The sequence below is a fragment of the Diabrotica virgifera genome, chromosome 3 (assembly GCF_917563875.1).
Source record: "Diabrotica virgifera virgifera chromosome 3, PGI_DIABVI_V3a".
Lineage (NCBI taxonomy): Eukaryota > Metazoa > Arthropoda > Insecta > Coleoptera > Chrysomelidae > Diabrotica > Diabrotica virgifera.
In genome coordinates this window covers 181017690-181031678 of record NC_065445.1, presented here as the reverse complement: position 1 = coordinate 181031678, position 13989 = coordinate 181017690, and the positions used below count along the sequence as shown (strand labels likewise).

The 13989-nt window shown below is 33.3% G+C and overlaps 1 protein-coding gene across 2 annotated transcripts in view; it reads left to right on the top strand.

Annotated features, from left to right (window-relative positions):
* Window positions 1-9586: 9586 nt before the first annotated feature.
* Window positions 9587-13989, top strand: part of LOC114332627 (ATP-binding cassette sub-family C member 4-like) — a 298183-nt gene continuing 293780 nt past the window's right edge. For both annotated transcript variants that reach the window (XM_050645698.1, XM_050645699.1), the window contains exon 1: window positions 9587-9777. In XM_050645698.1, the coding sequence (XP_050501655.1) occupies window positions 9704-9777 (74 nt within the window). In that variant the 5' untranslated portion in view covers window positions 9587-9703. The remainder of the gene's footprint in view (window positions 9778-13989) is intronic.

Genomic DNA, 13989 nt, shown 5'->3' with positions numbered 1-13989 from the left:
TTATTTATATGATCTGTTAGTTTCATCGGTTGAAAGTGCCTATTTTTGAAAGGGCTGTAGTTGAAAGGGCTTGAACGAGTCACCAATCACCAGTGTATGCCAATTTTGAACAGCCATATCTTAGTCAATTTTTGTATTACAGAAAAACAAAAAATTAAAAATATTGAGAAAACCAAAACCAATATTATCCTACTCTTCGAGATTTTTGGTACCACTAATAATAATTTTTAAGCTATTTTAAAAAAAATTAAAAAAAATTTACTGTAAAACCAATTTTATTAAAAAAAAGCACTGTTGAACCGACGCAACTTATAGATCTGATAAATAATACATACAGTATATGTAAGTAAAGCAAGTTGTGTAGCTGTAACGATTCATTTTATTTGAGATTTTAAAGTAGTTTGGGGGTCGTCTTTGATGCATTTTGATAGTTTCTTTAAAAATCAGTGAGTAGGACATCAAAAAATAAAAAGGCGTCCCTTCGAAGGATGATTACATATCTAAGGTCTCCGCATATCAGCCAAAAATATGCGTTCACAACTCTATATCATGAAATTTACTACCAACTTCTCTGTCACTCAATGTATCCCCAAGTACAGGGTAACCTAAAAACTTATCAAATCAGCTAAAAAGCCTACAATCAAAATCGTTTGGGACAATTTTGATAGTAAAAAAAGTGTTGCAAAAGAAACTTTGTCCATAATACACGATCTTCGAAACAAAAGTCACGCAGCTTAAATATTTGCCCTTCCAAACTTTGAAAATCTAAACGAGTACTTCATTAATGTGAGTAAAAATATAACAATAACTATTTTGCCACAACAAGATCCCATTTCCTATCTCCCTAATTCAGGAATGGTCTCGAATTCATTCTTTATAAATCCAATCGATAAATCTGAACTGATCCAAACAATCAATAGCATCAAAAGCAAGTGTCACACAAGTGGTGACCCTCAAACCATTACTTCAACTATCATGTGGACATGCCTCTCAACAGCAAACCCGATATCGTTCATATTATGAATTCATCGTTCTCTTTGCCTTGTTCCTATGCGGGGTCGGCTTCCCTAATTTCATTTCTCCATACAATTCTATCTTGAGTCATATCAATATTAATCCCCTTTACCAACATGTCCTGCCTAATCGTCTCCCCCCACGTCTTCTTTGGTCTTCCTCTCCTACTCCTTCCAGGAATCTGCACTTCAGCTACTCTTCGTATTGGATGATTAACGTCTCGACGTTGAACATGACCAAACTATCTCAACCTATGCTCTCTCATTTTGGTATCAATTGGTGCCACACCTAGACTTCCCCTAATGTACTCATTTCTAATTTTATCCTTCTTTGTCACTCCACTCATCCATGTAAGCATTTTCATTTCCGCCACATGCATTCGTTGTTCCTCTTTATTTTTTACTGCCCAACATTCCGTTCCGTACATCATGGCCGGTCTTATGGCTGTTTTATAGAAATTTTCCGTCAACTTCATTTTCACTTTCCTGTCACACAGCACACCACTCGCTTCCTTCCACTTCATCCATCCAGCCCTAATTCTACTGCATGCATCTCCATCTATTACTCCGTTACTCTGTAATACCGATGCCAGAACTATTGCTTTTTACAATCAGTTCACCATCCGAAGATATCATGTAATTTGTAGTAACTCCACCTTTAAATGAACATTGCAAATACTCTGTCTTGGTCCTACTAAGTTTTAAACCTTTTTTCTCCAGAGCTTGTCTCCACTGTTCCAGTTTTTGTTCTAAGTCTCTTTCACTATTTCTTACTAACACGACATCATCAGCATACATTAAGCACCATGGAATGTTACCCTGTAATTTCGCTGTTATCTGGTCCAAAACTAATGAGAATAAATACGGACTAAGCACCGAGCCCTGGTGCAATCCTACTTTCACATGAAATTTATCAGTCTCTCCCACACCTGTCCTAACACTAGTCGTTACTTCCTCATATATATCCCTCACAATCTTTACATATTCACCAGCGACTCCTTTCTTATTGAGTGCTTTCAATATCATATCATATTTATATCATATGCTTTCTCAAGATCATGCATTCGTTGTTCCTCAAGATCAATGAATACCATATGAGCGTTTGTTTCTTTACTCCTGTATTTTTACATCAACTACCGTATAATGAAAACTGCATCTATTGTTGATCTGCCCTGCAAAAAGCCAAACTGATTCTCGGATATTTCGGTCTCTTCACGTACCCGTCTGTCAATTACTCTTTCCCATATTTTCATGGTGTGGCTAAGCAGTTTTATAGCTCTTTAGTTTGTACATTGTTGTATATCTCCCTTGTTTTTGTAGAGGGGTACCTACTAGTATATACCCTATTCCACGAACATACGTCTGTTTTGGATTACTTCGACAACGAATATTTTACTGTGCAAAATAAGGAGAACGAAAGTAAATTGCAAATTACATTGTTGTTTATTGGAATAATTATTGGCGCCATTTACTTTCGTACTTGTTATGTTGCACACTAAAATATTCGTTGTCGCGATAAACAAAAACAGTCGTATATTCGTGGAATGGCCCATCTGCTTCTCCATTCATCTGGCATTTTTCCAACATCCATAATTCTATTAAATAAACCTGCTAGCCACCTTGTTCCTGTCTCTCCCAATGCTCTACATACTTCCCCAGGAATATCATCTGGTCCTACCGCTTGTCCTTTCTTTATTTTTTGAAGCGCTTGAGCCACTTCCTCTCATATTATGAATTCCTAACCATAATCGTGATTCATAGCTGAATGTTACATTATGCCAATCTGCCACTTAATTCAAACGTTGATGACAGTGGCAGATTCAAGCACTAGTTGTGGGCAGAATGAAACCAGTCCAAAACCTATAGCGTACGCGTAGTAACAGGTATGCCTTCTACCCTAAACTATTGATAAACCGCTGGTTTCATCGAAAGCGGTGTCGACAAACTGCGACCATAACACTGCGATGAATGACGTCATAAAAAACTGTACTATGCATAATAATAGCGGTGGTTTCCAAGGATGCGTTGGAAGCCACCGCTTGCTGAGTTTGCACATTCCATTGCCGCAGTGAAGAACCTTGAATTTTTCACCGTAATCTGACGTAATTCATCGCAGTGCTACGGTCGCAGTTTCTCGGTGCCGCTTTCAAGGAAACCAGCCCTAAGCGATGTGATGTGTAGTAGGAAAACAGTCTCTCAAAGTCACTAGTATAAAAGCGCCCATCTTGACGCCCTGTGGTACGTCTTGGCCAGTTTGTCTTCATCGTGTTCCTCTACCTTCGTCTGTTCACACACGCATCACCTTCATTGCCGTACAATAATAAACACGGTGACCAATTTCACGATATAGTCCTGGATAATAAGGATTTTCTCGGGACACTCAAAGATCCAGGTAGCTGACTACTTTTTTAGTTATTGTATACCTATAAGAAGAAGACCTACCTGTTTCGTGCCTAGAGTTCGCGCCCGTTTTTTAATTATTAACAATTTAGTGCAAAAATCGCGATTTTTTCCATTTTTTGCACTCCATTCAAAAGCTTAATAGTTGACATACAATTGCAAAATTCAGTTTCTTAGAACATTGAAAAACTTCAAAATGCCGATTTTTGAAAGTTAAAAAGTTCATTTGTTGCTACGCAAACTGCAAAATAAGTGAAAATCGTTATCTGTTAATAACTTTTACCAAAACTACCTTAGAACTTTAGTGTTTCACCCAAAGTTGGGTATTGGCGTATTTAACAAACCTTCAAAATTTGAGATCGATCCATTAATTAGTTTAAGAGTTATTCTATGTGTTTATTCCAGAGACTTTTATTTTGCAATAAGATAAGACAGAAAATAATGAAGATATGGCAATTCTGAGTATTCCAAATAAAAGTAGAAGGGTGATAGTATCAAAATATATTAAAAAAAGATAAAAAAAATAATTAATATAGTCAAAAATCCTAATGCCAAATTTTTAAAATTTTGTTGTTTATAAACATTTAGAATAACTTTAAAAATGTTATCCGTAGAAACAATATTTTTATATATTCGAAAAGATAGTATTTTCACACGAATTTTCAAATAAAAGAATTTAGCCTGGGTTCATTTGGGGCAAAGTTAGCCATATGTTTTTTTGTAATTCACAGCTAATTGGTTTATAATAATTAAGGAATCTCATTAATGCAATTTTAAAGAATGGGACTTGTATTTTTTTCTTCAAAAATTTACACAAACGTTGTACCTTCACAGCCCCTTCTACGATTTTTCAAAAATGTAGTTCAAACGGTTACTACTGGAACCTACAAATCCACCGAGTTAGAATATCGAAAAAGCAATTTCAAACGAATATAATTTTCTGTATCTCCGGATCAACTCAATGGATTTTGATCTTTCTTTTTTAATTTGTATGTAATTTCTACGTACATTACAAATTTGCAATTTGTTTATAAATTTATTAATAAACAGTCTAAGTTGTTTAAACAATTCTTGAAAAAATATTTGTTTTTCAAAAATCTATTTTTTTAATCATAGTATTATTAATGATCATAGAAAAAGTTAAAATACATTTTAATAAATAAATGATTTTTATCAGATAATTATTTATTGAAGATAATTTATTTATTAAAGTATACCTTGACTTTTTCTGTGATATGATTAGTAACGATAATATGATTAAAATCATGGATTTTTGGGAAAAAAATATTTTTTCAAAAGTTGTTTAAACAAATTAGACTGTTTATTAATTAATAAATATCTAGACAAATTGCATGTTTTTTATGTACAGAAAAATTACATACACATTAAAAAAGAACGATCAAAATATATTCAGTAGATCCCGAGATATAGAAAATGATAATAGTTTTAAGTTGCCTTTTTTAGTTTTTGAACTCATGCATTTGTCGGCTCCCAGTTCCTCCTTGACTTAACCACGACTAGTCACCAAATGAACTACATTTTTAAAAATTCGTGTAAAATACCAGCTTTTCTAATATGCAAAATGATTTTTTCTACGAACAATATTTTTAAAGTTATGAAATGTTTATGAACTACAAAATTTCACAAATTTGGCATTAGGATTTTTGACTATATTAGATAATTTTTATCTTTTTTTAGTACATTTTGATAGCATCAGTTTTCTACTTTCATTTGTCATGCGCAGAATTGCCCTATCTTCATTATTTTCTGTCTTATGTTATTGCTGGGATAAACAATTAGAATAACTCTTAAGCCAATTAATGGATCGGTCTCAAATTTTGAGGGTTTGTTAAGTACCCCAATACCCAACTTTGGGTGAAACACTAAAGTTCTAGTTTTAGGGCCGGTATTTCAATAGCTACTTAAGCTTTTGCTTAGCTAAGCCTGTGTCAAAAGTTAAGGAGAAGCTTAAGCTAGCTGGGTGCCGTATTTCCATCATTCTCTTAACTAAACTGATGCTCAGCTGTAAAGTTAATTGGTTTGGTACCTCTGAATACGTCAAAGTGCCAGAGCTAACTGTTCTGAGGTAAAAACCACTACTGTTGACATTTAATTTTATCTTTTTTATCTGTATCAATTTTGTGTACATGGTACATGTGTTTTTAGTTTATTGTCCATATTTCTCTGGTTATATTTTTATTGTTATTTTGCATAAGCAATAGATCCGTCTTTGTAATTTTGTTTATTGGATATATTCCTTATAATGTCAAATTGGAATGTAAGTTTATTTTTTGTAAAATAAATATACCTACCAAGCATTGTAGAAATAAACAATTTTCATGTGCCTACACCTTCCAAAAGTAGTAAGAATTTTAATAATCTTATTTACGATTAATAAATTAATAGATTATTAAAAAATGAATAACCATTTTCAATTTCGTTGCAAAACGAAAATACAGCCGAACCATATTCCAGTCCAATCAGAGAGTGCTGCAAGCACCTCTACCGGTTTCGAAACTTATTAGTCTCTCATCAGGAGGCACATATGCTGCTCTCCCTGATCCAACCAAAACAAACCCCAGCGTGCAGTCCCGAATTGCAACGAACGAAATGGCATAGATGCCCTAGCGGCAACTGCTAGCAAAAGACTAAGTTTTCACTCTAATGCGGCAACTGCTAGGGCATCTATGCCATTTCGTTCGTTGCAATTCGGGACTGCACGCTGGGGTTTGTTTTGGTTGGATCAGGGAGAGCAGCATATGTGCCTCCTGATGAGAGACTAATAAGTTTCGAAACCGGTAGAGGTGCTTGCAGCACTCTCTGATTGGACTGGAATATGGTTCGGCTGTATTTTCGTTTTGCAACGAAATTGAAAATGGTTATTCATTTTTTATTTACATTTACTCTGTGTGGAGTATGAAGGGAACCAGTCTCGTTGGAACTTTACCGCGCTGAGCAGATGGGACGTGAATTGTAAATTGTAGAATTCCCTCATCTTCCTTAGTCTCAGCATCCGTATGGCTTGCAAATTGTAGAAGCCTCGGAGGTGTAACCAGAGAAGGTTCCCATTGTTTTCATTCTGGTGGAATATGCTATATGCCATTAGAGTGAAAACTTAGTCTTTTGCTAGCAGTTGCCGCTAGGGCATCTATGCCATTTCGTTCGTTGCAATTCGGGACTGCACGCTGGGGTTTGTTTTGGTTGGATCAGGGAGAGCAGCATATGTGCCTCCTGATGAGAGACTAATAAGTTTCGAAACCGGTAGAGGTGCTTGCAGCACTCTCTGATTGGACTGGAATATGGTTCGGCTGTATTTTCGTTTTGCAACGAAATTGAAAATGGTTATTCATTTTTTATTTACATTTACTCTGTGTGGAGTATGAAGGGAACCAGTCTCGTTGGAACTTTACCGCGCTGAGCAGATGGGACGTGAATTGTAAATTGTAGAATTCCCTCATCTTCCTTAGTCTCAGCATCCGTATGGCTTGCAAATTGTAGAAGCCTCGGAGGTGTAACCAGAGAAGGTTCCCATTGTTTTCATTCTGGTGGAATATGCTATATGCCATTAGAGTGAAAACTTAGTCTTTTGCTAGCAGTTGCCGCTAGGGCATCTATGCCATTTCGTTCGTTGCAATTCGGGACTGCACGCTGGGGTTTGTTTTGGTTGGATCAGGGAGAGCAGCATATGTGCCTCCTGATGAGAGACTAATAAGTTTCGAAACCGGTAGAGGTGCTTGCAGCACTCTCTGATTGGACTGGAATATGGTTCGGCTGTATTTTCGTTTTGCAACGAAATTGAAAATGGTTATTCATTTTTTATTTACATTTACTCTGTGTGGAGTATGAAGGGAACCAGTCTCGTTGGAACTTTACCGCGCTGAGCAGATGGGACGTGAATTGTAAATTGTAGAATTCCCTCATCTTCCTTAGTCTCAGCATCCGTATGGCTTGCAAATTGTAGAAGCCTCGGAGGTGTAACCAGAGAAGGTTCCCATTGTTTTCATTCTGGTGGAATATGCTATATGCCATTAGAGTGAAAACTTAGTCTTTTGCTAGCAGTTGCCGCTAGGGCATCTATGCCATTTCGTTCGTTGCAATTCGGGACTGCACGCTGGGGTTTGTTTTGGTTGGATCAGGGAGAGCAGCATATGTGCCTCCTGATGAGAGACTAATAAGTTTCAAAACCGGTAGAGGTGCTTGCAGCACTCTCTGATTGGACTGGAATATGGTTCGGCTGTATTTTCGTTTTGCAACGAAATTGAAAATGGTTATTCATTTTTTATTTACATTTACTCTGTGTGGAGTATGAAGGGAACCAGTCTCGTTGGAACTTTACCGCGCTGAGCAGATGGGACGTGAATTGTAAATTGTAGAATTCCCTCATCTTCCTTAGTCTCAGCATCCGTATGGCTTGCAAATTGTAGAAGCCTCGGAGGTGTAACCAGAGAAGGTTCCCATTGTTTTCATTCTGGTGGAATATGCTATATGCCATTAGAGTCAAAACTTAGTCTTTTTCTAATAGATTATTATTTAATAATCCAATACTAACGTTATTGCTTAAAAGTTGCTTTTCAAAACAACTCTTTAATTAATAATATATAGAAATAACCTCAAAAAACAGAAAACAAATTTTAAGCAAAGGCTTAAACCAACTCCCGCGCGAGCTTAAAATTATTTGGTTTAAGCCTAGGCTTAAGCCTCAAAATGAAGTGGAAATACAGGCATCTAAGCTTAAGCAAAGGCTTAAAGTAAGCTTTGGCTTAAGTGACGTTGGAAATACCGGCCCTTACGGCCTTACAGCCATACTGAGACAGCCAAATACACTGAGATTTGTATCGCGATACTGATACTTGCGACATGTATCGACACAGATTTCAACGTGAATGGGGCCCATAGGATGCTTTAGATATACAGGGTGTAACAAAAATATAGGTCATAAATTAAATCACATATTTTGGGACCAAAAATAGTTCGATTGAACCTAACTTACATTAGTACAAATATGCACACAAAAAAGTTACAGCCCTTTGAAGTTACAAAATGAAAATCGATTTTTTCCGATATATCGAAAACTATTAAAGATTTTTTAATGAAAATGGACATGTGGCATTCTAATGGCATGAACATCCTAAAAAGAAATTACATTGAAATTTGTGCAGTCCATAAAAATGTTATGGGGGTTTTGTTCCCTTAAACCCCCCCAAACTTTTATGTGCGTCCCAATTAAATTATTTTTGTAGTACCATTAGTTAAACACAATGGTTTTAAAACTTTTTTGCCTCTTAGTACTTTTCAGATAAGGCACCTTTTATCTTTTATCGGGATGTGGCTTCTTTTTTAATATGGTTCAAAGTATACCTCAAACTGTAATTTATAAATACATTTTCATATTATTACCAAGTCTCTAAAATTGTACTTAACAGTACACAAATATGTGGTGGATTTGACAAAATATTCAAAATATCTAAAAAAAACCTAACTTTTCGAAAAAGTACTAAGAGGCAAAAATCTTTTAAAAACAGTGCGTTTAACTAATTGTGCCACAATGATAATTTAATTGGAACGTACACAAAAGTTTGGGGGGGGGGTTTAAGGGAACAAAACCCCCATAAAATTTTTATGGGGTACAAAAATTTCACTATAATTTTTTTTTCAGATGTTCCGTAAGAAAGTCACATGTCCGTTTTCAATAAGAAACCTCAAACAGTGTTCGATCTATTGAAAAAAATCGATTTTTATTTTGTAACTTCAAAGGGCTGTAACTTTTTTTAGGTGCACATTTTTACTAAGGTAAGTTAGGTTCAATCGAACTATTTTTGGTCCCAGAATATGTGATTTAATTTATGACCTGTATTTTTGTTACACCCTGTATAGTATAGTCATTCTGTTGCTAAAAATTAATGATTTTGTTATTGAATCGAAACGTTCTCTCTTAGGTATGAGATAAATATTATTATAAATAAATTTCAAGTCATACAGTTATTCTTATTTGTATTTATTACTTTTACTTATTTACTTATTTACCGATAAATAAATAAAAACTACAGAATACTTGCTGAAAATTTTTTACATAATTTTAACATAATTATCGGTACAAAATTGCCTACTAATGAGTTTTTCCGTTCTCGCGTTAACAATTTTGGCTTCACCATGTAAAATACCGAATACGAATTCAGTATTCAGTGTTATCGTAGCCATAAAACTTGCGAAAAGTGCTTACACGCTGTTCTAGATAGTGCTTCAAATTTAAATTCAGAAGAATTCTTAGGTAGACATTGTTTCCTTTAATAATGGATTCTACCAAAAAACACAACAATCCATCACCTCAAATATCGGCAAACTTTTTATCAAAAATATTTTTCTGGTAAGTAATAAGTAAATATTAATATTTTTTACCAGTAATTTACCGTTAGCCTTTTACCTTTGCTGTGTCTCATTTTTTATGGTCTTGACTGATTTTTACAAATCTACTTTTTATAAACTTATTTATTTATTTATTTATATGCACAACAGACCGTTAAGGCATTTTTATAAAATAGAATCATAAGATTAACTAGTTACAATAATATTATTTTCTTTTAACAAAACTCAAAACTTAAGTATGAGCAGAATTCTTAGCTACTCCCGATCTCAGGACCTGATGAACAATATTTCTTCATTGTCTTCTGTTTTGTGCTTTTCTTTTCCAGTCCCTCACCTTCAAGTGTTTAAGGTCTTTCTTCATTTTATTAATCGACCTCGTTTCTTTTGGGACCGATTAGTTTTCTGGTCATAACTAATTTTGGAATTCTGTTCAATGCCATTTTTCTACATGTCCCAGCCATCTAATTCTTTGTGACACGACGAATCTGGTGATGGTACGTAGGTCCTTTGTACAAAGTCGCTAATTATTGGTTCTTCTCTCCTATCCGTCTCCTGTTTCCTTGCCTCGCAGGCACAGTTTACTACGGATACAATTACCGTTTTAAATATCGGGAGTTTGCTTTGTCTAGAAACGTATTTTGAATTCATTAAGGCTCTTAAACTATTTAATGTTTCATTCCCTTTTGCCATGCTGGCATCGATTTCTCTTCTGGTACCATTTCTCTTTTCCATTTTGTTCTGCTAAACCAGTGGTCGGCAAACTTTTTAGCCAAAGAGCCAAATATGAACATTACAACAATTTAAAAAAAAATTGGGAGCCAAATCTGCTTGTTCAGCAAACTTTTATTACGCTAAATAAAGCTAAAGGGTCTAGTCAGTCGGTTAAGATAGTGAAAAATGCTCCCAGCGATATTCCAAAAATAAAAGAACCAAATGTTCACTTCACCAAAACCACTACATCAAAAAGTATTCGACCAAAAAAATGTTTAAACCCCTAGCCCCATCCATAATCCCCCAAAAAATGAAAATGTGTCTTTTCGTTTTTTGGCGATATCTTCGTTTCTAATCATCGTAGAAACTTCTATTTTCTTTCGTTTTGTAGGGTTTTATTTCCTACAACACTAATTTTTACAAAATTTTTGGCGCAAAATCCAATTTTTTTTTTAAATGTTGATATGTAGAACCGAAAAGGGAAAGAACAGCAAACGTGAGCTATTTTAGCTGATCATAAGAATCAGGAATATTATTCCAAGCGTTGAAAATGATCATGTCTTCCTTTTCCAGGTCATTCAAAGCAGACCACTTCTTGTGTTGTGAATATTTTTTCTTCTCCAATATTTCCAATTCAACACAAAGACGTTTACTCTGGGCTAATTAGCAAAATTCATGGAAAAGTTATTTACCAGCAATTTTATTGCTGGAATCGAATTATAAGATCCTATATATTAATAATATAGTTATGCAAAGTCCGCAGATAGTGTGCTACTTTTTTTATAAACAAAATGGCGCAGACAAATCATATTTTTTTCAATTATTTCTCTATAACTCCGAAGATTTTAACTTTACAACAAAAACACCCAAACAAAAATTCACAGCAATTAAATTCTGCATAGAGATAAGTTTTTCCGACGAAAATTTTCCTCGGAAAATGCGGGTTTTCCTAACAAAAACTCTAATTTTCAAATAAAGTTTTAGGTAAGTAAATATTAATCAATAATTAAATAACTTAGTGACATCAAAGCTTTCTTGGTATAGATTGTAATTCCAGAAGCCGGTGAAAATTAAACGAATATTTTAGCAACAATTCAATTGTTAATAAACAATTTACGATCGCAATAATAACCAAAATAATCATGATACATTGATCAAACTTATAAAGATTATAAAGATGAGATGCTTATTTAATATTTTATCGACAAAATATAAATTTTTCTTTTTTTTACGTAATCTTTAAATTTTGAAAAAAAAAAGAGTTATAATACGCTGGTCTAATTAGTAAAGTACAAAAAAAGGTTATTTACCAGCAATTTTATTACTGGAATCGAATTATAAGATCCTATATATTATTAATATAGGTATGCAAAATCCGCAGATAGTGTGCTACTTTTTTTATAAACAAAATGGCGCCGACAAATCGTATTTTTTTCAATTATTGCTCTATAACTCCGAAAATTTTAACTTTACACCAAAAACACTCAAATAAAAATTCACCCCAATTTAATACTACATAGAATCATGTTTTTTTCGATTTGCTCCGACGAAAATTTTCCTCGGAAAATGTGGGTTTTCCCAACAAAATCTCGAATTTTCAAATAAATTTTTTGGGCCAATAATTATTTATCAATAATTATATAGCTTGGTGAAATAAAAGCTTTCTTGTTATAGATTATAAATTCAGAAGCCGGTGAAAATGAAACGAATATTTTAGCAACAATTCAATTGTTGATTAAAAATTTACAGTGGCAATAACAACCAAAATAATCATGAGACATTGATCAAACTTAGAAAGGTTATAAAGGTGTGATGCCTATTTAATATTTTGTCGACAAAATATAAATTTTTAATTTTTTTGCATAATCTTTAAATGTTTAAAAAAAATTGTTATAAAAAATTAACATTTCTCAGAAATTGTTTATTATATTCTAATTTTACAAAATACTTAAAATGCGTATTTCATAGGTCTTGAAAATGAATGCTTTAAAAATGTTTTCCAACCATTTGCAAAAAAGTTATGAAACAGCAAAGTAAATATACGAAATCTCCGTTGTTTATAATTTGTTTTAATTGTTTCAAAGCTTAAAAGTGAGTCTATGGTACAATCTAATTACTCACAAAGAATGTCAAAATTAGTGCAATGGTTATATTTTAATCAAAGATTAAAAATACTTTTTTTTGTAATTTTTAGCGCAAAAGTAGGCCTGATACAGAGGCGGAGCTAAAATGTTCACTCGAAGCGACTGACACGCAGCATATATTATTTATAAAAGTGTACGTCTCGCGCGGCCGGTCGTCGCTCCGAGTGAAAATTTCAGCTACAGTGCTGTATTATTCTACTTTCGCGCGTGTAAATTACAAAAAATATATTTATAATTTTTAATTAAAATATAATCATTAAATTGATAATCGATATTTTTTTGTAAATAATTAGCTTATACATTATACTCACTTCTACGCTTTGAAAGAATTAAAAAAATATATAAACACCGTAGTAATCGTATGTTTACTTTGCTGTTTCATAACTTTTTTGTAAATGGTTGCAAAAAAGTTTTAAAGCATTCATTTTCAAGATATTTGAAATGCGCATTTCAGCTATTTTTTAAAATTACAATATAATAAAAACTTTCTGAGAAACGTTAATTTGTTTATAACTATTTTTTTAAACATTTAAAGATTATGCAAAAAAATAAAAAAATTATATTTTGTCGACAAAATGTTAAAAAGGCATCTCATGTTTATAAGATTTCAAAGTTTGATCAGTGTATCATAATTATTTTGGTTATTATTGCGACCGTAAATTATTAATTAACAATTGAATTGTTGCTAAAATATTCGTTTAATTTGCATCAGCTTCTGGAACTATAATCTAAACTAAGATGGCTTTTAAGTCACCAAATTATTTAAATATTGGTAGATAATTACTTATCTAAAAGTTTATTTGAAAATTAAAGATTTTGTTGGGAAAACCCGCATTTTCCGAGGAAAATTTTCATCGGAGCAGATGGGGAAAAACACGTCTCTATGCAGAATTTAATCACGGTGAATTTTTATTTGAGATTTTTTGTTGTAAAATTAAAATCTTCGGAGTTATAGAGCAATAATTGAAAAAAACAAGATTTTCGGGCGCCATTTTGTTTATAAAAAAAGTAGCACACTATCTGAGGACTTTGCATACCTATATTATTAATATATAGGATCTTATAATTCGATTTAAGCAATAAAATTGCTGGTAAATAACTTTTTCCAAAAATGGCCTATTCTCCGATAATCAGCCCAGACTAGTTCGCGATTAGAGCACCATACCTCCTTGTTTTTTTAAATCCAGAAATTGTATATCAAAGCTATTAGTGCCAATTTCAAAAGGAGAAAATTTTAACTCTATTGAAGCATTAAGAGGATTTTTGACAAATGCTAAAGTTTGTAAGTTTGAAAAAAGCTAATTTATCTGAATCAGATGTAATGTTTTTCCTACCAATTTTTTTTAAAGGAACATAGT